The sequence below is a fragment of the Daucus carota genome, chromosome 9 (assembly GCF_001625215.2).
Source record: "Daucus carota subsp. sativus chromosome 9, DH1 v3.0, whole genome shotgun sequence".
In the NCBI taxonomy this organism is placed as follows: domain Eukaryota; kingdom Viridiplantae; phylum Streptophyta; class Magnoliopsida; order Apiales; family Apiaceae; genus Daucus; species Daucus carota.
The window spans coordinates 979,970-1,005,544 of record NC_030389.2 but is presented as its reverse complement, the minus strand read 5'-3'; the positions used below and the strand labels follow the sequence as shown (position 1 = coordinate 1,005,544).

Here is a 25,575-nt window from a genome sequence, read left to right as displayed (position 1 = left end):
CACTTTTTGGAAACTGAGAATGGTAGCTTTTGTCTGAAAGTTTCAGGCACTTTCAGCTTCTTTTACAAACACTTTATTAACTTATTTACTTCTCACTTCTAATCTATTAAAATCACCTTTTTTAAACTTGTCCAAACGGCCCCATGGTATATATGTTCATGCTAATGCATATTTTGATATGCAGAGTGTTAAAGAATTCTTGATTTCCGACCATCATGTTGCTCGAAGGTAAAATGCATCGGTCGGATTTGGTCTTTCGGAAATAACTTCTTTTCTTGTAGTGAAGTTGGTCACTGATTTATATATAGAATTGTAGAGATGATGGTATGTGAGAAATGGAGGTTGTGCATGGAAATGGAGAAGTTTGCAATGGAGTTTTTGATGATATGTATGGAAGCTGTTGTAATAGTGATGGAGCAGGACTCTTCGTACCCTTCTTCCTCACCAGCACTATCCATGTATTCACCCAGCTTATATATTGGTATTCCGCCGTGGATTGTTTATGTAACTATAAACAGTGTGCATTGACGGAATCAGGAGGGCTAATCTAAACTACAACCCGTCTCACTTTCAAAAATTTGTGATAATAATCAGTTTTGATCCTTATTTCTTCGAAATTCCGGCCTGCACATGTGACAATTTTACAAGACACAAAGTTGATTGAGTTGCATTCTTTTTTTTTTTTTTGTTTTTTTGCTGATATATTAATGAAATTTGTCATTTTTTTGTCACGTGATATGACTGTTACCGTTACTGTTATACAATAACAAATAAAAGAACTGAGTTTATATTACAATCAGGCCCACAAGATCACAGCAAGCAGAGGCCACTCACAGCAATTGAATTTTTTTTTTAATATCCAAAACATGTGCAGATTACATTTCACAAGACAATAGTTTCTTTAAAAAGGTAGGGTTACGTGTCTTACAAAATTGTATATAAAATCGAATCCAAATAATATATGTTATGGTTAATCTCAACACTAATTATGCCATTCGGTGTCATGATAAACTTGCGATTCTCTGCAATATCTGCTGTAGTAATTTCCAAAGCTTGAATATAAATTATACATTATAATCTTTTATCTGTAATGTAATTCATTAGTTTTATTGTGGCTATACTCTGTGTTTACACAATTTTGCCAGAGGACTTCAGAGCAAAAGCATATAAGATCGAGACACTAGGTAGCAACCATTACCATGTCAATGCCTTAAAATGATGGATCTGGACGTTCTCGACATCTAGTTTTTGAAATTACTAAATGTTTGCGATGTTAAGAACTTACCCTCGTTGCATGCCTTGTACACTTGGCAGGGTTTTCATCATCTGTTAGTTCTTCGACAGGCTCTACCATGGTTGAGTAGAATGTAAGAAATATGGGATACAAAATATTTCCTTTTCCGAGTTCACTGTTGCCCTGTGCTCCACACCTGCATCGTATACTAACTGCCTTATCATAGAAATTTCTCAGATATTTTACTGTCCGCCTACTAACATATGCAAGTAACTCAACAATGTATGCTAAATCCTCAAGAATGTTGGGGAAATGAAAATTTATAACAGTGAACCATCAATTTTTCTACCTATTGCAACAACCATTCAAGGAAAGCAAAAATAGATGAATCTTCTTATTCTGTTAAAAAAAGGTATAGTACCATGGACGTTGTGGATGCATTCGCTGAGAAATGGTGAGTTCACATGTTTTCTATAAGTGTTTCTTTATGCAAATTAGGTAAAAGAGTAAATATTTTAAACATGCAAACATAATATATATGTTACATGAGCTCATGTATCTCTATACAAATTAAGTATGGCATCGCATATTGGATTCAGTTAAAGCTCATGTTTTTTACTATATGTTCTTCATGTGGGATTCAAGGGGCCACTTGATGAGATCTGTGAGTACATAGAGTTAGGTCTATGACCTATAACTTATAAAGATTACTGGCAAAGGAGTAAAGACAATGAATTCATACTTTTTTTTATCACTTTTCTACACTTCTAATAAGAAGTCCTCAATATCAAACAGGAAGCATAAATAAATGAGGGCCTAGGGGATGCACTTTAGTTACCCAGCATCTGATGTAGAGACCTTCAGATCTATTTGACTGATCTTCTCAAATCCAGAATGTGCTCGAGCTGTCAACGTGATCATTTTTCTGCACAATATCAAACGGGAAGCATAAACATATAAGGGACTATACAGATTAGAAAGAATATATTGCGCAACCAATAAAAGTTTCACCTAACCAACTGAAACTTATTTTCCACATTAATTATTAGAACCAGAGAAATACAAGATTATTTAAAAAAACCAGCTTTCTTTCCAAGCCGAATAGCCTAATATCATTGTTTTGTCTCTGCCAAACCCACATGGATGAAACAAGGAGAACATGAGAAAAGCATAAACCACAGAAAACTAATATTCTTGCGAACACTCCGTAACTCAAATCTCTGGAGAATCGACACAGACTCTCGGTTCCTAGTGTTCTATAACATATACAGTACAATTCAACGCATGAAAATTTCAGCAACATGTCATAACTCATAATCTGTAAGCTCCTTGTGATTCCACAAACAACATTCATACTTCATTTTCTGTTCCAACTTGTTATTTTGTGTAATCCACTAGACCACAAAAGGTAAATTTTTACCAATCTCTGCTTTGTTCTCTATATTAGTGCATCTCCAAGAGCCAACTTAGCATAATGGAGTTAAATAGCAGGGAAAAGCTAGCAAGCGGAAGGGGGGAGACAAAAAGGAAGTGTAAGGAAAAAAGTAGGGATTATACATTCATTTTAAGAGTTTTTGTTATTTTAATTAGTAGAGAAAGAGAAATGAGCTTGTTTGTGAAAGCCTGAATATGCGTGGTGAAGGGTATATCTGGAATAAAGTTATCTGATATATGCATTATAGAGGTAGTACAGAGGCTTCTTTTATTATTTTTAAATGCTGATTTATTTTTCCGTATTATGGGAAGCGTCGCTATGCTAGCTTTCAGTTCGGAATGACAACTTGAACATAGACTGTCCTTATATAGAAGAGATAGCATTACAGTCTCTAATCCACTGTCTATTACCTCTAAACAAACTGATGGTATCTCTTAAGTTGCTAATAGATATAATTCTTTACTCAGCAAAACATATTACTATAGCAGATAACTTAAATAAGTTAGGAGATGACAATAAATAACAATGAACCATAAATTAAAGTACCTGTTGCAAAAACCATTTGCAGAAAGCAAGAACGGCGGGGTCCTGTTCTTCCTGTTCTTTAGGAAATAGCTCTACTACCATGGATGTGGTAGATGCATCCGCTTCGTAATTGTGAGCTCGCATGTTCTCAATCAGCACAACTGCTTCTTCATATCTTTTATTCAAAAGGCTTCCACGGATGATCGTGTTGTAAGTCACATCATTAGGCAAACAACCGCTAGTTTCCATTTCAGAAAGTAATATCTTTGCTTCCTCAAACAACCCTTCTTGACAAAATCCTTGAATCATTGTAGTGTATGTCTTCACATTGGGTTGCAAGCCTCTTGAAGCAAGCTTATCAAAAATATTTCTGGCCTCATCAAGTTTTCTGTTCTTGCAGAGACCATCGATGAGGATAGTATGTATTTGAATATCATGAGCTATACCTTTACATTCCATCATTCGAAAGAAGGAAATTGCTTCATCCATGTATCGGTTCTTGCAAAGGCCATCCAACAGAATTCGACATGTTACGATATCTGGTTTATTACCTTTTTTTAGCATTTCATGGAGAAGGTTGTGCACATCATTATGTCTACCCATCTGAAAGAGACCATGTACGATGGTGCTGTAGGTTTGAACATCGGCTTTTATACCTTCAACAGGCATTTGTCTGAGGAGATTGATGGCTTTGTCTAGTTCCTGCCTCTTACAATAACCATTTATCAGAATGGTATAGCTCCTACAATTTGGAGCTATACCATCACTCCTCATGGTATTCAGAACCTCTAATGCCCTGTCCATTTTGCCTGTTAAACAAAACCCATCCATTAGTGTGTTGTAGGTGATTACATCAGGAGGTACACTTTTCTTGATCATAATTTCAATAACATCTTGAGCATCTATTGTCCTCCCTTCTTTGCAGTGTGCATCGACCAATATATTATAGGTATGCAAATCAGGAGGGATCTTCTGAGCACCCATCTCACTTAACAAAGGCTCAACGTCCTCCCATCGGCTGGAGCTGCAAAGACCTTGAAGTAATGTGTTATAGGTTATAACATTTGGTGGAATGCCTTTAACGCTCATTACAGACACAAGATCCAATGCATGATCAACTCGTCTTTCTTTGCACAGAGAATCAATAATCGAGGTATAAGTTATCGCATTGGGTTTACAACCTAACTTCTCCATCTTTCTTAACAACTTGAGAGCCATGGAGGTATTTGAAGTTTTGCAGAGACCATCAATGATGGTGCTATACATAACTACATCGGGCTGAATTTCTCGAAATCTGATAAGCTTCCTAAACAGATGCTCAGCCTCTAAAGGCCTGTCTTGAGACAGAAGGCCCTTGATGAGAGTGTTGTAGGTAACAACACTAGGGACATGACCACTCTTGATGATTCCAGCAAGCAAGGAAAAGGCATAATCAAGAGTACTCAAGTGACAAGTGGAATGAATGGCAGTATTAAAGGTAACAATATCAACAGGAATGCTTAACATACGCATTTCTCTAAACATGGAAATGGCAACAGAGTAGTCTTTCATTCGAACAATGGCAGTTAAGAGTTGGTTGAAATCCACAACAGAAAGCCTAGATTTCAGAAGGATCATTTTGTCGAACACGAGGAGCGCATCGTCCAGTTTATCGAAACCAAGCTTAGATTTATGATAGAGCAATTGTTTAAGTTCGGGATGAGTGGTAGATGGAGAAGGAATAAAGGGGGCTTTGGGTTGTGAATTAGGGTTAGGCTTCGTAGAGAAAAGAAGAAAATGAGAATGGAGTAAAAGAGAACAAGGGCTTACACTTTGAGGCATTAGCGTGAATGAAGTGAGAGCATGAAATGGAGTTAGTGTTTGAGCTCCTTTCTTGAACAAAATGGCAGACATGGCTACAAATTCAATGCGCAGAAATCAGATATCAAAAAACTGAAATTCTGTTACAGCCTGGACTTGAGAGCAGGTAAATCACGGGGTCTCTGTGCTCGCTGCTCTATGTTACTTTACCAGATTTTTACTTGCTGCTGTCATTTTTTTCCCAAAATAATCATATCTAAGGCTCAGTTTTGGGTAATTTCAAAAATGTTTATTGAATAAAAAATGGTACGGATGAAATTTTCCGGATTTATAAATTTGGAAACCGAACTTATAAACTCAGTCAAACGGTCCTTAATATATATATCTAACCATAAATATTTTATAATTAAGTATAACTTGTTTCATTCCATTTTAGTTGTTATCTATGACATTCATCAGACTCTATAAAAAAACAAGCATTTCAAACAAGTATAAGCATAGTAGTTTAATGAAACAAGCATATCAAACAAACATAACTATATCAAATTAAAAGAGACAGACCTTCTATTGATCCGTCATTAAGGTGTACCCTGCACCACTGTCAAATTCAAGATCATCCCTTAATAGTTTAATGAACCATTCCCATGATTCAGTGCATTCAACATCCACAACTGCCCAAGCAATTGGAAACATCCCATTGTCTCCATCCATACTAACTTCTGCTAGTATTTTTCCTTTGACAAAACATTTTAAAAAATAGCCATCAAGGCCTATGATTAGGGATGGGCATTCATCCCGCCTCGCTCGATCCCGATCCGATCCCCGCCCCGTTCGTGTCGGAGATTCGGGGAATTTTTCGGGGTCGGGGCGAGGATCGGAAAAAGTTTTATAAAAAATTCGGGGATCGGGGCGGGGTCGGGGATTTGTGTCTCCCCGCCTCGATCCCCGACCCCAATTATATATATATATATATGGGAAATGTTCCACAGCCACGGTTGGATAAGTAGATTATCCATCCAACTCATCTCCCACCGTCCAAAAAAAAGCAATCAACGCACAGAAATCAATAAAAACACTGTGCTTACGCAAGCGTTTACGCAATATAATACAGCGTAAGACCGGGTTACGCTATATTGCGCTTGATGGCGAAGTACCGAATCATCAACCGGTCCACAAAAATCATTCGCCATTTCTACAATCATATTATCAAAACCAACAAACAACATCAAGGTCAAAATCAAACCATCAATTCCCACCAACAACAATCTTAACAACCAACAAATCAATAATCTTAACACATTCAACATCAACTATCAAAATTCAAACTTCGCCAACAATCTAAACTATCCAACTCAAAAATCTAAATATAATTCAATATCAAACAAAAAGATAGACAAATTCAAACAAAAAGCTAAATTTTACCAAAATCTACACTATCAAACCCCAATTCATAATTAAACTACAAAATTCGAACTAAACAAATCAATAAAATCCATAAAAAATTAAAACTTTACCAACAATCTAAGTACAAATTCGAAATCAAACCAAAAAGAATCAACAATTCCAAAGAAAAATTTAACTTTACCAAAATATAAACTATAAAACCATAACTCCAAATTAAACTAAAATTCGAACTAAAAAAAATCAATAAAATCCAAACAATTTCAAACTATACCAACAATCTAACTATCAAACTCAAAATCAAATTACAAATTCGAATTATGACTAAAGAGATCCACAAATCCCCAAATCAAAAATTAACTAAAAATCGAACTAAATATGATAACTTTACCAAATTCTACGCACATATATACATCTATGAATCTATACACACATTCATAAAGAAAAATCAAAATTCACATACAAAAAACCATATACACACACGTATATACGCACACACAGATATACACACACATATACAAGAGCATACGCACCAGAAATCGTTTGATTTGGGTTGAAATCAGTTGAAATCACTTCAATCGGCTTCAAATCGCTGCTGTGGATATGTTTTTTGGTATGGATCTTTTGTTTATCCACAATACGCTATACAAACTAACGAAGCCGGTTCTGCAAAAAAAAAACCGCTCCGCTATATTGTACAGCGTAAGACCAGAGAAAATGCTCTGTTTCGGATTCTGCTCTGGTCTTACGCTATATAATGTAGCGTATACGCTTTGTTATATGACGTAGTTCTTTTTAATCTTGTCCGTACACTGACAAATCAACGATTGTCAGTGTACTTGGATATATTTAAATAATTATCCAACTGTGGTTGTATAACGGCCCCCTATATATATATATATATATATATATATATATATATATATATATATATAATATATTTATATATATATTATACTAAATATATTTAATAATATACTAAAGTTTTATTGATTGATTATCAATTTATTGTGATATAATATATTTTATAATTTTAAATTGACGTTTATTTATATTATAAATCAATTTTAATATGATTTGATGTTGAAAATATAAGATAATATTATTTTATTAGTATATTAGGAGTTAGTAGTTTGTTTTTTTAATTAAAAAGTATAATATATATTATAAAGTTATTATGTTTTTATCAAAAAATAAAATTCCCCGAATCCCCGCGGGGATCCCCCTTCCCCGTTGGGGGCGGGGATCGGGGAGAAAACCCCGTTCGTGGTTCGGGGCGGGGTTGAGGAGGAGTATTAAATTCGGGGATCGGGGTCGGGGATAGCACACCCCGCCCCCGAAGTACCCCCGCACCCATCCCTACCTATGATCTTCCTATAACCCTGTTTAAAACCAATTTCCAAAGCACCAAAGCAGATGTATATTCTCTTGAATGTAGAAACATCATTAACCTTGTCTACTCCAATTTTAACTGTGCTATCTGGATTTGAACTAATAATATCAGCACCATAATCATATAGCCTTTTGCATTGTTTAGCTATCTCACCTTCTATCTCTGATAGAGCTTTTTTCTTAGCTAACCAGCACTGGTTCTTTGATGTCACCAGGCCATGCACCTCATACACATGCTGTTGTATTTCCCTCAGTCTCCATTTTGGATTGACCCTCGCCTTATTACCTACCTTTATTACCAACCAATCTGATCTCACCGAATTGTGCTTGTGCACAAGTATGCAGTTATGGTCTTTGACATAACTCTTTACTTGAAAGTTATGGTCTTTGACATAACTCTTTACTTGAAAAGCACCTGCTTCATCCACTTTCCTTCATAAATTAAATGTACAGACCCACACTACTAAACTGAATACTCTGATCTGCAAAACTACTAATAAAAAACTGTAGAATTAAGTATTAAATTAATAAACTATTGAGATATTCCAACTACAACAATCATCAAAATCAAAACAAATCCCACCCAAGATCGCCAAGTATGAATCTACATCTACAAAATCAAATGAGCCAACAATACAACTTCCAAACTCCAAAAGATCCATCTAACTCCTACAGATCAAAACCCACAACTCAATGCATCCTACTCTATGCTCTCAATCTACATGCATAAAGCCATACCTATAGTCATGTCCTGAGCCTCACTGATAGTCTTAAGGGTTGTTTGGAATAGTTACACCATTTTAGAAGTCTAAATTTTTGGTGAAATAATATTTGTAATATGTTTAATTGTACGCGGAAAAAATATATACATGTTGATAAAATATTTTACCCATAATGTCAGATTCTTTTTAGGTGGATAATCGAGAATAATGGATTTTTAACTATGTTACCTCTTGACAACTAATATGATTGTGATGCCAATTTAAAAGTCACTTTTTTATAATTATATAATTTTTGATGAGATTTATAATATAATTTGATTATCTATTTAGTAATATTAGAAAAAAATTCAATTATATTTTTGAATTATATTATAACATAACTAAATTCTTTGATTGTATGTTTGTCATTCTAATTTTAACAACAATTCATATGATATTTATATTTTAAGTTTTATTTAAGATCTTGAATTATGTGTAATATGTATAAAGGTTGGATGGTGTATTTTTCTCATGCATGTTTTTAAATGGCTGGATTCTTAAAAATAATGAGTTTTTTTTTTTTTTAACTTTTTTTACCTCAGATTCCTCGATCTCTTCAAAACATTTTATTAATTTATAATTTTAAATTTCGCATTTTTATAAATGAATACATTTTCCAATTATTAGAAATTGAATTTGTTTTGAATATATTCCAAAATATGGTAAGATGATGGAAGAAGCAGAGAATATACATTCATTTAAAGAGTTTTTTTTTTGAAGTAAACAATTGCATTAAAATTAAATATTAGACAATAAAACCTCCAACACATAATGTGGAGGAGATATAAACAGGTTGTAGCAACCTATTAAATCGGGGATTCTAGCCAAAAGATGTGCTATCCTATTCCCGTACTTTTTAGCATGACGGTTGACCAAATCATTCTGTTGTTGCATGATCTCCTGACAAATGACCATGGATCCTTAAAAATGCAATAAAATATCTAGTATTTTCAAGGAGATCATATAACAACGGAATGATTTTCACACAACAAGTTTACCGCTTTACATTTGATAATATCTTTCCACAACACAGCTAAATTACCACCAGTCCGGCCTACCTTCTCCACCACAAAATGATTTTCCCAAGCCTCGACAGTTCCAGCTTAAGATCTTTATGATGAATGGCTAGCTTGCTCCGCAAGTTTAGCCAATAAAGATTGTAAAGTTGAGAAGAAGAATCTATTTCAGAAAAAACAGCCCTTTGTTGTGAACTAGGTAGTAATAACACTGACCTTTTTTCTGATTTCACAGGCTACCGAACATCAATCTTAATCCTTATACACATACATTCACCCCAAATACTTGTGTTAATTTTTTCATCATACCGAAGAAATTCTCCAAAGAAATTTCCAAGTTGTTTGCCTACATTCCAGCCTTCCACCAGCAAGGAGATCATATATCTGTATCCATATTTTTAAGAACCAAAGTTCCACCTTCAATGGATCTACACCCGATGGAATAACATCCACCAACAGCATCGCCTTGTCAAAAACCCAAGATCCTCCATTTAAAACCCATAACATGTCCTTTTTATGATCAAACTGAAACAAGAATATGCCTGTCTCAAGTCCCTTGATGTTTATTCCCATTGCAGGCTTCCATACATCAGCCATTTTAATCTTCATTGCCCTCGTGTTGATATTCTTTTCTGTAAGAAAACGACCAACCACACACAACTCTTATATGTATCCCTCCTCTTCACCATCTACCCCAAAAACAACTTCTTCATTTTCTTCGTCCTCTACACTTAAAGTCTCCATTTGATTATCTAAACTTTGGTACCGTGCCATTTGATACTCTCACAATACTGTGTTTACATATGGAGAGAAAATATTTCGTAACCCAAGATATTTAAAGAGTTTTTATTAGTTTTTGTTTTTGGAAAAAGAAACATATTACTTCAAAATAAAAAGCCACACGACATTTACGATCACTCGAACAAATGTAAAAAAGATCGATTCCTTGGTGAGTTCTTATTGGTTAAATTAGGAGTATTAGTTAAATGTCTAAACTTCTACTCCCTCCTTCCCATTTTAATAGTCCACTTTGCACAAATCACATATTAAGAAATATTAATGTGATATGTTGTTATCACACTCATGCATGGTTACCAAAAAATACTACTACTAAATATTCATTCATTTGGTTAAAAGTCACCATAGTTTGCATGTAAAACATGAAATTGTGAGGGCTAATAAATGATATTTGTATAAAATTTATATCAGAGAAAGACAAAGGACAAATAATATGAGAAATTTTATTTCAGCAAATAAGACTATTAAAATAGGAAGGAGTGAATAGTTAATTTAAAGAGTTCTTATTAGTTTTTGTTTTCTTGTCAACAAATTGGTGAAAACCTTTAAATTGTTGCAACAAAATTTTACTCAATGAGATATACGAGTATAAGTGAATAAAATATAATTTAGAAAATGACAGTGTATATCTTTAAATCTTTAGATAACATGTGTCCATCTAAATACTTATATGATATGTTAACGATAAATTCAAATTAAAGAAAAATGAGTAAAAGGGAGAGATTTTATAATTATCATATCACCAAAAAAATGAAAACCAATAAAGAAATGAAAGCAAAAAGTAAACTAGGATAAATTATTGGAGTTATTATATTATTTTAACACCCACAATCAATTTTTTGTTACTATATCACAAAAATAGTTTCACTTATCTGAAGTCTGAAGTCACCGCTTACTCCTTGTAATTCAAACAAAATGCTATAAATTTATCAAATTATTAACAAGTTCCGGTGTATTCTTTACATGTTTACATGCACATAGTCTAAGTACAGGCAAGTGATTCTAGTATTATTGAATCCTTAGATAAAAGGACATGTTTGTACAAAAATCAAAAGCCCGGATGCATAGTTTTAGACTTGTGACACCATGTTTCTTCAAGGTAAAACTGGTTGGTCAAATTACTTATGTAAGAAATAGCCTGTTTTCTAATTGCGATAAACTCCGGGCAATGATATACGTTAGAATCGAAGAGATGATGGTATGTGAATGATGAAAGTTGTGCATGAAATGGTGAAGTTTGCAGTAGAGTAGTTTCAGATGATATGCAGGTTTGCTGTGGATGGTGTTGTAATAGTTGTTTCTAATTATTATCTATCTTGTGGTGAGCGAAAATCAAACTCATAAACTAGAAAAATGACGAGAAAATGGATAAAGAAACTCTAGTTTGAAGGGCAGCACTGGAAGTACTGAACGAAAGAAGGAAATCGTTCAGTACCATCTAAAAAAATTCGCTTCATCGATGATTGGTTCTTGCAAATACCATCTAAATAAATTTGCCTCATTTGATATATTGTTATTCAGCACCTGTAATGCCTTGTCAATTTTGCCTCTAAAACAAAATCAATCCATAAGTATATTGTAGGTGACTATACTTATATATATCTTTAAGATATTATGAATGTTAAAGTATAATATGGATCTTGGGGGTTCTGTTGCTGCTCATACAGAGCGCAGAAGAGGGGACTAAATATTCGAGTTTGCTCTTGTCAATCTGGGGAACCAATATCATTGTCAAGATCTGTGCTGATGGAATCTCAACAGTTTGTAAAATTGACCAGTACAGCGACGATATATCTGTGAAGTTTGATGACACTTTTAAATTCGACGCTGAATTAATTGGCACATAAGAGATAATATCGGAAGAAACAAACTGTAAGATTTGTGCAAAAGTCATTCGAAATGCTTATTACCATTCAAGCGGCCACTTGATGAGATCTGTGAGTACATAGAGTTAGGTCTATGACCTATAACTTATAAAGATTACTGGCAAAGGAGTAAAGACAATGAATTCATACTATTTTGATCACTTTTCTGCACTTCTATTCAACAGTCCTCAATATCAAACAGGAAGCATAAATAAATGAGGGCCTAGGGGATGCACTTTAGTTACCCAGCATCTGATGTAGAGACCTTCAGATCTATTTGACTGATCTTCTTAAATCAAAAAATGTGCTCGAGCTGTCAGTGTGATCATTTTTCTGCACAATATCAAAGAGGAAGCATAAACATATAAGGGACTATACAGCTTACAAAGAAAATATTGTGCAACCAATAAAAGTTTCACCTAACAAGCCGAAACTTAATTTCCCACATTAAATTATTAGAACAAGAGAAATACAAGATTATTCAAAAAGCCAGCTTTCTTTCCAAGCCGAATAGCCTAATATCACTGTTTTGTCTCTGCCAAAGCCACATGGATGAAACAAGGAGAACATGAGAAAAGCATAAACCAAAGAAAACTATATTCTTGCGAACACTCTATAACACAAATCTCTGGAGAATCGATGCAGATTCTTGCTTCCTAGTGGTCTATAACATATACACCACAATTTAGTTTTACGGCATTTTTAGTACGAGCAGAATCAAAAGTATCAACATATAGAATTCCCAATATTAATGAAATTATATAAAACTAAAACCTGCCATATGATAGCTGTTCAATTAACCTTATTCCATTTCCTAGTAGTTTAATGCTTTAGCGCATGAAAATTTCAGCAACATGTCATAACTCATAAGCTGTAAGCTCCTTGTGATTCAACAAGCAACATTCATACTTCATTTTCTGTTCTAACTTGTTATTTTGTGTAATCCCCTAGACCACAAAAGGTAGATTTTTACAAATCTCTATTTTGTTCTCTATATTAGTGCATCTCCAGGAGCCAACATAGCATAATGGAGTTAAAGCTAGCAAGCGGAAGAGGGGAGACATAAAGGAAGTATTAGGAAAAAGTAGGGATTATATATTCATTTTAAGAGTTTTTGTTATTTTAAATAGTGGAGCCTGACCCTCTCGAACGCTCAAATCTCTATATATATTCTCTTTTGAACTCCAAATAAAATACACTTCATTTAGCTTGTTATTCATACGGAGGCTGAACCACTCCTCGATCGGAGGTCATTTTTATATCAAGGTAGATCGGAATTATCAATATTGGTATGAGTTATATTTTCATTCCTGTTCAATAGTGCTGAATCCTCCTATTATCACTGGTTTGTAGCAGTAATATTACTTGATTCTCAGCACCGTCTCCATAGATAATACTACTTGGCATTGCCTTTACTTAGTCACAATCCTGCTAATAATAGAATATGTAATAGAATAAATAGAAGTAAGAATGGTATAACAGATAATATCCGGAGAAAGAGAAATGAGCTTGTTTGTGAAAGCCTGAATATGCGTGCTGAAGGGTATATCTGGAATAAACTTATCTGATATATGCATTATAGAGGTAGTGCAGAGGCTTTTTTTATTATTTTTAAATGCTGATTTTTTTCTCCGTATTATGGGAAGAGTCGAAATGCTAGCTTTCAATTCGGAATGACAACTTGAACATAGAATGTCCTTCATACATATAGAAGAGATAGTATTAGAGTCTCTAATCCATTGTCTATTACTTTTAAACAAACTGATGGTACCCCTTAAGTTGCTAAACGATATAATTCTTTACTCAACAAAACATATTAGTATAGCAGATAACTTAAAGAAGTTAGGAGATGATATACCTGTTGAAAAAACCATTTGCAGAAAGCAAGAACGGCGGGGTCCTGTTCTTCCTGTTCTTCTTTAGGTAATAGGTCTACTACCATGGATGTGGAAGATGCATCCGCTTTGAAATTGTGAGCTCGCATGTTCTCAATCAGTACAACTGCTTCTTCGTATCTTTTATTCAAAAGGCTTCCACGGATGATCGTGTTGTAAGTCACATCATCAGGCAAACAACCGCTAGTTTCCATTTCAGAAAGTAATATCTTTGCTTCCTCAAACAACCCTTCTTGACAAAGTCCTCTGATCATTGTAGTGTATGTCTTCACATCGGGTTGCAAACCTCTCGAAGCAAGCTTATCAAATATATTTCTGGCCTCATCAAGTTTTCTGTTCTTGCAGAGACCATCTATGAGGATATTATGTATTTGAACATCATGAACTATACCTTTACATTCCATTATTCGAAAGAAGGAAATTGCTTCATCCATGTATCGGTTCTTGCAAAGGCCATCCAACAGAATTCGACATGTTACGATATCTGGTTTATTACCTTGTTTTAGCATTTCATGGAAAAGGTTCCGCGCCTCATTATGTCTACCCATCTGAAACAAACCATGTATGATGGTGCTGTAGGTTTGAACATCAGCTTTTATACCTTCAACAGGCATTTGTCTGAGGAGATTGATGGCGTTGTCTACTTCCTGCCTCTTACAATAGCCATTTATCAGAATGTTATAGCTATAACAATTTGGCCATATCTCATTACTCCTTATGGTATTCAGCACCTCTAGTGCCCTGTCCATTTTGCCTGTTAAACAATATCCATCCATTAGTGTGTTGTAGGTGATGACATCAGGAGGTACACTTTTCTCGATCATAATTTCAATAACATCTTGAGCATCTTTTGTCCTCCCTTCTTTGCAGTGTGCATCAACTAATATATTATAGGTGTGCAAATCTGAAGAGATCTTCCTAACACCCATCTCAGTTAACAAACGCTCAGTGTCCTCCCATCGGCCTGAGCTGCAAAGACCTTGAAGTAAGCTGTTATAGGTTATAACATTAGGTGATATGCCTTTGTTGGTCATTTCAGACACAAGATCCAATGCATTATCGACTCGTCTCTCTTTGCACAAAGAATCAATAATCGAGGTATAAGTTATTGCATCGGGTCTACAACCTAACTTCTCCATCTTTCTTAACAACTTGAGAGCCGTGGAAGTATTTGAAGTTTTGCAGAGACCATCAATGATGGTGTTATACATAACTACATTGGGCAGAATTTCTCGAAATCTGATAAGCTTCTTAAATAAATGCTCAGCCTCCAAAGGCCTGTCTTGAGACAGAAGGCCCTTGATGAGAGTGGTGTAGGTCACAACATTGGGGACATGACCACTCTTGATGATTCCAGCAAGCAACGAAAAGGCATAATCAAGCGTATTCAAGTGACAACAGGAATGGATGGCAGTAGTAAAGGTAACAATATTAACAGGAATGCTTAAAACACGGAATTCTCTAAACATGGAGACGGCAACAGAGTACTCTTCCATTCGGACGAGGGCGGTTAAGAGTTGTGTGAAATGCACAACAGAAAGCTTAGATTTCAGAAGGAGCATTTGATCGAACACAAGCAGAGCATCGTCGAGTTTATCGAAACCAACCTTAGACTTCTGATAGAGCAATTGTTTTAGCTCGGGATGAGTGGTGGATGGAGAAGGTACAAAGGGGGCTTTGGGTTTAGTAGAGAACAGAGGGAATGTGCATGCCAGTCTTTGAGCTCCTCTTCTCAGGAAAATGGCAGACATTGCTTAAATATTTTGTGAATCAAGAACTGATAAATGTCACATCAGAATACAAGTGATGGACTAAATATCAGCCACACACAATAACAGACAAATTTAAGAAGAGACAAACATAAATAACAACCAAGCTTATCTGTTACTCCTACTGTCATAAACATAAATTGCACCTTGGAGTGGGTAAATCATTGCGTTTGTACCGTGCTTGTTATCTTTACCAACTTTTATCATCCAATGTTGCTTATCTTTGATATCTAGAAGTATAAAAAAAAACATTTCGAGTTGAGTTTTTATAATTTTTTTGCCCTTCGAGCTCGAGTTTTAAATGAATCAAGTCGATCAAGTTTCGGATTTTTACTTTTCTTCAATCTACAAGTTGATTTACGAATAACTCCACAAGGTTATTAACTTAACTGTGAGTTATTGATTGTGCAAGTTTATAATATATGTAAAATGAATTATATCTAATTTATAGTATTAAAGTCCAGATTTCTTTGGATTACTTTCACACAAAAATCTTGATTCAAGGATTTTTTTTAATCTAATTTACGGGTCTGCATGGAAAATGATATCGCTCCATCTTATATCCTAGCAAACATCTTCATAATCTTTATAAATGATGTTCATAGGAACTAAATTTTCTGCTTCTCAAATTTTCTTAAAAACATCCGCATCATGAAATTTTTAGCAAGCTTGCAACTGATGTTAATTACTATGATTATTTTCTGCAACGGAATATGATCAACCATTTTTAGTCCAGGTCTGAAATTTATACAACTTGCATGATTAGAAAATTTTAATATAAATTTTCTTCAAAAAGAATTTAGATTAATTTAGATTAATCTAAATCTTCAATCTTCTTCATAAGACATGTATAAATTTAGATTAATTCAATCTTCTTCATCACATTAAGAATTTCTACGCAACATTGAGTATCCAGACAAGTGAATATTACAAGAAAGATTCTTGAAAAAGATCTAACAATCAGAATAAGTACCTATGAAGAATATACGACATAAATTATGGTCTCAAATCTCAATAACCTTTTAGCCCTCGAAGTTTGGACGGAAGTTTCGATGCGGCCTCGATGTTTAGAGTCGTTCGATTCGACCCTCCAAGTTTCTATGTTGTCACTTTTAGCCCTTTTTTTAAATACTGGTATAAATCGGAGGGTAAACTTGACAATTCATATTCAGGGTAAAGTTTAGGCGTATTTTTTAACTCATAAAGTATACTTCTCGTTCCTTTTAAATCTTAAAGAATACATTAACATACATTAGATATTCCGTTTAACCTTCGATGTTTAATGCCCATTTTAACCCTCACGTGTGAAATGTCAACTTTGACCACCCAGTTATATATCGGTATACGCCATAAGGGCTAAAAAGTACATTCGGAAAATTTGGAGGGTCAAATCAAACGACTTTAAACATCGAGACTGAACTTCCTCAAACTTCGAAGGTTAAAAGGTCATTAAGCCTAAATTATATAAAATAAATTATATAATTCTGGTTGTAGGCCATCATAGGTAATATATATCAATATTTTTAAGAAACACGAGTAAACACGTTCAAATGAGTATAAAAATCTGGCACTATCCGTCTATCCCATTATCCTCCTGGTATTCAGCACCTCTAAGCCATCTCCAACTGTGGAACCGGTTTTTGGTCTAAATCTTGGTCTAAATTTAATCTTAACAATTTTTATATTATTATTCTAATCCTTTTAACAATAATATAAGATTTCATATTAATATTAAACTCCATAAATTCATTAATTTAGAAAACACTACATTTAAACAAAGTAAATAAAAGAAAATTAAACATTTTATTTAATTAACTAAAATAAAATTTACAAAGATTCAATACTACTCTGAATTAATACATTGTTCCCACAAATGCTCAATTAATGCATATCGAAGTGCAATATGAGCTTTTTTATTTTTTATTTTTCAATATCGTCCAAGAATGTTGAAATCGAGCATTTTAATGAGTTGTTAATTTGAATTATTTTAAGAGTATTTAATTTTATTATATTTCATAATTAATATATATGATTATTTAAGTGAAATATATTAAATATAATTTATAAATATTTAATAATTTTATTAACATAAAATCATTTAATTAACTAATTATACAAAAAATAAAAAGTTATTATTATATTATTAAAAGATTTAGGCCGGTGAATAGTGCCGGCCTAAATTTAGGTAGGTACTGTTCACCGGCCTAAATTTGGACCAAGATTTAGGCCACTGTTAGGAAAATTTAGACCGAAACCGGCTTAAATTTGGACCTGTAGACCAATGTTGGATTTGCCCTAATGCCTTGTCCATTTCTTAATCGAGAAGAAGTTTCATTTTTCTTGTTAAACAAAATCCATCCATTAGTCATGTGTTGAGGTACTATAATTTCTTAATCGAGAAGAGGTTTCATTTGTGAACTTTTAAGAATTTTGAACTTCAAGACAAGAACATATGCAAGAATGTTAGTAATTTGAAATTCAAATACAAATGCATATCTAAACAAAAGAATGTTAGATGAATGCTCGTACCATCCAATGCCAAGTGACAAAAATGTAACTCTACTCCAAAATGCAGACCGTGATGATTGATGAGAAGAATAATTGAGGAGTTATAAACAAATATGTTCAGATAGCCTCTTTTCTTATCTTCGATCAAATATTATTGTCCACGATGAGAAATCTACCCACAAATTTCAAATATTTATGGTTCAGACAGCAAAATTTTATACCAGTGAGTGGATTTTTTCAAATAGATAAGATACTTCGGCTGAAACTCGATAAATTTATAATTTTGAAACTGATAAATTTTAAGTACTACAGTAAAAACTCTATAAATTAATAATGTCGGGACCGGAGAAATTTATTAATTTAGAGAGTTATTAATTTATCGATAAATTAATAATTATTAATTTAAAGAGTTTTTAACTGATTATACTGCACATGCCAAACAAAAAGCCAAATTAGTCTATGTCTCTTGGAATTATATTGCAGCGAATCTTTGACTAAAAGTAAATTAGTAACTACTGTGTTCATATGTATTGAAAATCTGTAAATATAAACAAAAAGGATTAAATGTGTTCAATATACAATATTCTTAAGTAAGTTTGGCATATATAAATTACATGAATGTGTTAGAATATTCAAACCATATCTCACAAGATGAATTTTCATACAATACAAAAATACAACACCTAAGCTATTTGATGCAGTAAGAAAAGTTAGAGATGAGCTCTAAATAGATATGAACTTCAAAGGAAAATAGACAACTATTGAATCATATTTCAATAGCGTGTAATATATTTTTTTCAGTTTCTAAGAATTATTAATTTATGATTTTCTTGGGACCGAAAATTATAAAGGAATCTCCCGAAAAATTATTATCTTATTGTTTTATCGAGTTTTTCAATTTTTTACATTGGCCCAAGTCGGGACCGGACAATTTTATTATTTTAGAGAGTTTATTAATTTACCGAGTATTAATTTAAAGAGTTTCTACTGTAGTTTCTTGTGATAATTGAGATTGAATAGATTAATATGTTGAGATCGAGTTTATTTGATCAACTTATTAATTTATCAAGGTTCTACTATATTGCACAACTAAAATTATCATGGCTCAATGGAAGGTGAGGATTCCTGTATAATTATTTCGAAATAATTGAGGGAGAAGGCATGTTAGAACAAAAGTTGTCTTGTGAGAAGCCAAGAGGCCAGTTTTAGCCTTGTGCATACAGTATATATGTGCATGCTAATGCATAGTTTGAGATGCAGAGTGTCGAAGAATTCTTGATTTCCGACCATCACGTTGCCCGAAGGTAAAATGGGTCGGTCGGATTGGGTCTATCGGAAATAGCTTCTTTTCTTGTAGTGAAGTTGGTCACTGATTTATATATAGAATTGTAGAGATGATGGTATGTCAGTGATGGAGGTTGTGCATGGAAATGGAAGCTGTTGTTGTAATAGTATTGGAGCAGGACTCTTCGGTCTCTTCGGACTATTCTTCTGCAAGTGACGGAATCAGAGAGGCTAACCTAAACTACAACCCGTCTCACTTTCAAAAATTAGGGATGACAATCAGTTTCGATCCTTATCTTTTTGAAATTCTGGAAGCGCATGCCTATCTTAACATTTTTGCAAGACACAAAGTTGATTGAGTTATTTCTTTGTTTTTTGCTCATATTAATGAAGTTTGTCATTTTGTGTCAACATTAGCCAGAATCGAATCGTGAATATTGAGGTGAAAATACAGGTGCAATGCAAAGCATGCAGAAAGCCTTTTAGGCTTGGGTGGTCTAGGAGAAGAAAGGGCTTCTAATATTTCGCTGTTGCATGGGCTTCTAATGTCAAGAAATGTAATTCATTAGTTTTATTGTTGCTATACCCTGTGCTTATAAAATTTTGCCAGAGGACTTGAGAGCAAAAGCATACAAGATCGAGTCACTAGGTAGCGACCATTACCATGTCAATGCCTTAAAATGATGGGTCTGGATGTTCTCGAGATCTAGTTTCTTGAAATTACTAAATGTTTGCGATGTTAAGAACTTACCCCAGTCGCATTGTACACTTGGCAGGGTTTTCATCATCTGTTAGTTCTTTGACAGGCTCTACCATGGTTGAGTAGAATGGAAGAAATATAGGATAGAAAATATTTCCTTTTCCGAATTCACTGTTGCCCTGTGCTCCACACCTGCATCATACAATTTCCGTATACTAACTGCCTTATCATAGAAATTTCTCAGATGTTTTACTGTCCGCCTACTAACATATGCAAGTAACTCAACAATGTATGCGAAATCCTCAAGAACGTTGGGAAAATGAAAATTTATAACAGTGAACCATCAATTTTTCTACCTATTGCAACAACCATTCAAGGAAAGCAAAAATAGATGAATCTTCTTCTTCTGTTGAAAAAAGGTATAGCACCGTGGACGTTGCGGATGCATCCGCTGAGAAATCGTGAGTTCACATGATTTCAATAAGTGTTTCTTTATGCAAATTAGGTAAAAGAGTAAATATTTTAAACATGCAAACATAATATATATGTTACATGGAGCTCATGTATCTCTATACAAATTAAGTATGGCATCGCATATTGGATTCAGTTAAAGCTCATGTTTTTCACTATATGTTCTTCATGTGGGATTCAAGGGGCCACTTGATGAGATCTGTGAGTACATAGAGTTAGGTCTATGACCTATAGCTTATAAAGATACTGTCAAGTGGCAAAGGAGTAACGACAATAAATTCATACTTTTCTGATCACTTTTCGGCACTTCTAATCAGCAGTCCTCAATATCAAACAAGAAGCATATATAAATGAGGGCCTAGGGGATGCACTTTAGTTACCCAGCATTTGATGTAGAGACCTTCATATCTATTTGACTGATCTTCTCAAATCCAGAATGTGCTCGAGCTGTCAGCATGATCATCCTTCTGCACAATATCAAACAGGAAGCACAAACATATAAGGGACTACACAGATTAGGAAGAAAATATTGCGCAACCAATAAAAGTTTCACCTAACAAACCGAAACTTTATTTTCCACATTAAATTATTAGAACCAGAGAAATACAAGATTATTCAAAACGCGAGCTTTGTTTCCAAACCGAATAGCCTAATATCACTGTTTTGTCTCTGCCAAAGCCACATGGATGAAACAAGGAGAACATGAGAAAAGCATAAACCACAGAGAACTATATTCTTGCAAACACTCTATAACCCAAATCTCTGAGAATTGACGCAGACTCTCACTTTCTAGTGTTCTATAACAATTGACGGCATTTTTAGTAGCGAGCAGAATCAAAAGTACCACTATATAGAAATCCCAATAATAATGCAACTATATAAAACTAAAACCTGCCATATGATAGCTGTTCAATTAACCTTGTTCCATTTCCTAGTAGTTTAATGCTTTAACGCATGAAAATTTCAGCAACATGTCATAACTCATAAACTGTAAGCTCCTTGTGATTCGACAAGCAATATTCATACTTCATTTTCTGTTCCAACTTGTTATTTTGTGTAATCCCCTAGACCACAAAAGTTGCGAAACAGTCATTTCATCAGTCAATCTGATAGTGCTGGAAGATGTACACAAGTGATTTTTGCTAATCTGGCATGCAATTGATTTTATCCTTACTGTCTGGATCGAAATTTTAATATATCCAACACTTTTTTTTTGTATCAAACGGAATATCCTTGAGAATTGAGATAGAATAATCTTTTCCCCAACTTCATATGTCAAAAATAGCTAATTTAACTAAAACAACCAATTAGCTAAATGTGATGTGCCAATTCAAATTTAGAAAACTGGAGATAATGTTTCAACTCCAACCATGTTGACCCCTTAGGTAAATTTTTACAAATTTCTGTTTTGTTCTCTATATTAGTGCATCTCCAGGAGACTTAGCATAATGGAGTTGCATAGCAGGGAAAAGCTAGCAAGCGGAAGGAGGGAGACATAAAGGAAGTGTAAGGAAAAAGTAGCAATTATCCATTCATTTAAGAGTTTTTGTTATTTTTTGTCAAAAAAAAAAAAAAAGAGTTTTTGTTATTTTAATTAGCAGAGCCTGACCCTCTCGAATGCTCAAATCTCTATATAAATTCTCTTTTGAACTCCAAATAAAATACACTTCATTTAGCTTGTTGTTATTCATACGGAGGCTGAACCACACCTCGATCGGAGGTCCTTTTTATTTCAAGGTAGATCAAAATCATCAATATTGGTCTGAGTTATATTGTCATTCCTGTTCAATAGTGCTCAATCCTCCTATTATCACTGGTTTGTAGCAATAATATTACTTGATTCTCAGCACCGTCTCCATAGATAATACTGCTTGGCATTGCTTTTACTTAGTCACAATCCTTTTAATAATAGAATATGAAATAGCATTAGTAGAAGCCTGAATGGTATAACAGATAATATCAGGAGAAAGAGAAATGAGCTTGTTTGTGAAAGCCTTAACATGCGTGCTGAAGGGTATTTCTCGAATAAAATTATCTGATATATGCATTATAGAGGTAGTACAGAGGCTTCTTTTATTATTTTTAAATGCTGATTTGTTTTTCCGTATTATGGGAAGCGTCTAAATGCTAGCTTTCAATTCCAAATGACAACTTGAACATAGACTGTCCTTAATACATATAGAAGAGATAGTATTACAGTCTCTAATCCATTGTCTATTACCTCTAAACAAACTGATGGTATCCCTTAAGTTGCTAATCGATATAATTCTTTACTCGGCAAAACATATTACTATAGCAGATAACTTAAGAAGTTAGGAGATGATAATACATAACAATGAACCATAAATTTCAGTACCTGTTGCAAAAACCATTTGCAGAAAGCAAGAACGGCGGGGTCCTGTTCTTCCTCTTCTTCCTGTTCTTCTTTAGGTAATAGGTCTGCTACCATGGATGTGGTAGATGCATCCGCTGAGAAATTGTGAGCTCTCATGTTCTCAATCAGTACAACTGCTTCTTCGTATCTTTTATTCAAGAGGCTTCCACGGATGATCGTGTTGTAAGTCACATCGTCAGGCAAACAACCACTAGATTCCATTTTAGAAAGTAACATCTTTGCTTCGTCAAATAACCCTTCTTGACAAAGTCCTCTGATCATTATGTTGTGTGTTATGACATCGGGTTGCAAACCTCTCGAAGCAAGCTTATCAAAAATATTTCTGGCCTCGTCAAGTTTTCTGTTCTTGCAGAGACCATCCATGAGGATACTATGTACTTGAATATCATGAACTATACCTTCACATTCCATCATTCGAAAGAAGGAAATTGCTTCATCCATGTGTCGATTCGTGCAAAGGCCATCCAACAGAATTCGACAAGTTACAATATTTGGTTTAATACCTTTCTTTAGCATTTCATGGCAAAGGTTGTGCACATCATTATGTCTACCCATCTGAAAGAGACCATGTATGATGGTGCTGTAGGTTTGAACATTGGCTTTTATACCTTCAACATGCATTTGTCTGAGGAGATTGATGGCTTTTTCTAGTTCCTGCCTCTTACAATAGCCATTTATCAGAATGTTAAAGCTATAACAATCTGGCGCTATCCCATTACTTCTCATTGTATTCAGCACCTCTAGTGCCCTGTCCATTTTGCCTCTTAAACAAAATCCATCCATAAGCGCACTGTAGGTGATTACATCAGGAGGCACACCTTTCTGGATCATAGTTTTAATCAAATCTTCTGCATCTTTTGTCCTCCCTTCTTTGCAGTATGCATCAACTAATATACTATAGGTATGCAAATCAGGAGGGATCTTCTGAGCACCCCTCTCAGTTAACAACGGCTCAATGTCCTCCCATCGGCTAGAGCTGCAAAGGCCTTGAAGTAATCTGTTATAGGTTATAACATCTGGTGATATGCCTTTGTGGGTCATTTCAGACACAAGATCCAATGCATTATCGACTTGTCTCTCTTTGCACAAAGAATCAATAATCGAGGTATAAGTTATTGCATCGGGTCTACAACCTAACTTCTCCATCTTTCTTAACAACTTGAGAGCCATGGAGGTATTTGAAGTTTTGCAGAGACCATCAATGATGGTGCTATATGTCACTACATCAGGCTGAATTTCTCGAAATCTGATAAGCTTCCTAAATAGATGCTCAGCCTCCAAAGCCCTGTCTTGAGACAGAAGGCCTTTGATGAGAGTGGTGTAGGTCACGACATCGGGCACCCAACCACTCTTGATGATTCCAGCAAGTAACGAAAAGGCATAATCAAGCGTATTCAAGTGACAACAGGAATGGATGGCAGTAGTATAGGTAACAATATTAACAGGAATGCTTAACACACGCATTTCTCGAAACATGGAGACAGCAACAGAGTATTCTTTCATCCGAACGAGGGCGGCTAACAGTTGGTTGAAATGCAGAACAGAAAGCTTAGATTTCAGAAGGAGCATTTTATCGAACAGAAGAAGAGCATCGTCGAGTTTATCGAAACCAACCTTGGATTTCTGATAGAGTAGTAGTTTTAGCTCGGGATGAGTGGTGGATGGAGAAGGAATAAAGGGGGGTTTGGGTTGTGAATTAGGGTTAGGCTTCGTAGAGAACAGAGGAAATGTGCATGCGAGTCTTTGAGCTCCTTTTCTCAGGAAAATGGCAGACATTGCTTAAATATTTTGTGAATCAAGAACTGATAATTGTCACATCAGAATAAGAGTGATGGACTAAATAACAGACAAATTTAAAAACAGACAAACATAAATAACAACCAAGCTTATCTGTTAGTACTGTCATAAACATAAATTGCACCTTGGAGTGGGTAAATCATTGCATTTGTACCGTGCTTCTCAGGAAAATGGCAGACATTGCTTAAATCTGTTTTTAAAGAGTTTAATGGTTGAATGCAGAATATTTTGTGAATCAAGAACCGGAGTGAACTGGTAATTGTCACGTCAGAATAGGAGTGATGGACTAAATATCAGCCACACACAATAACAGACTAATTTAAGAACAGATAAACATAAATAACAACCAAGCTTATCTGTTACTACTATCATAAATATAAGAGTAAATGACAAGGTGTGTACCTGAAGTTACACCGTTGTGCATTTTGTGTACCTCAATTTTCGAATATAGCAAAGTGTGTACTTCCAGTTTCAAGATTGGTGCATTGTGTGTATTTCCGTTAAAAATCTTTTAACGGAGTTAGTGGTG

At 34.5% G+C, this 25,575-nt stretch overlaps 2 protein-coding genes across 3 annotated transcripts; both read right to left on the bottom strand.

Moving 5' to 3' along the window:
• Positions 1–1,037: 1,037 nt before the first annotated feature.
• Positions 1,038–5,402, bottom strand: LOC108202303 (pentatricopeptide repeat-containing protein At1g63330-like). Of its 2 annotated transcripts, XM_017370690.2 has the most exons (3): positions 3,216–5,402; positions 2,073–2,159; positions 1,038–1,430 (listed from the first exon to the last, which is right to left on the bottom strand). In XM_017370690.2, exons 1-2 carry the CDS (start codon positions 5,085–5,087, stop codon positions 2,118–2,120), a joined length of 1,914 nt encoding a protein of 637 aa, XP_017226179.2. In that variant the 5' UTR covers positions 5,088–5,402; the 3' UTR covers positions 1,038–1,430; positions 2,073–2,117. The 2 variants fall into 2 exon arrangements, with proteins under 2 accessions (XP_017226179.2, XP_063940418.1); XM_064084348.1 differs by lacking the exon at positions 1,038–1,430 and having other exon boundaries at positions 1,829–2,159; positions 3,216–5,399.
• A 6,783-nt stretch (positions 5,403–12,185) lies between these two features.
• Positions 12,186–25,424, bottom strand: LOC108200325 (pentatricopeptide repeat-containing protein At3g06920-like). The gene is made up of 6 exons (XM_064084470.1): positions 23,211–25,424; positions 21,836–21,918; positions 21,235–21,321; positions 20,451–20,575; positions 14,086–15,875; positions 12,186–12,560 (listed from the first exon to the last, which is right to left on the bottom strand). The coding sequence occupies exons 1-6, from the start codon at positions 25,023–25,025 to the stop codon at positions 12,501–12,503; spliced, it is 3,960 nt and encodes a 1,319-aa protein (XP_063940540.1). The 5' UTR covers positions 25,026–25,424; the 3' UTR covers positions 12,186–12,500.
• Positions 25,425–25,575: the final 151 nt, after the last annotated feature.

Excerpts from the sequence above, each read along its gene's own strand:
- LOC108202303 (XM_017370690.2), bottom strand. The coding sequence starts at position 5,087 with ATGTCTGCCATTTTGTTCAAGAAAGGAGCTCAAACACTAACTCCATTT. Across the intron at positions 2,160-3,215 it reads GCAAATGGTTTTTGCAACAG|AAAAATGATCACGTTGACAG; the intron begins GTACTTTAATTT and ends GATATTGTGCAG.
- LOC108200325 (XM_064084470.1), bottom strand. The coding sequence starts at position 25,025 with ATGTCTGCCATTTTCCTGAGAAAAGGAGCTCAAAGACTCGCATGCACA. Across the intron at positions 21,919-23,210 it reads GCAAATGGTTTTTGCAACAG|GGGATTACACAAAATAACAA; the intron begins GTACTGAAATTT and ends TTTGTGGTCTAG. Across the intron at positions 20,576-21,234 it reads GTCTCTACATCAAATGCTGG|GTGTGGAGCACAGGGCAACA; the intron begins GTAACTAAAGTG and ends TGTATGATGCAG.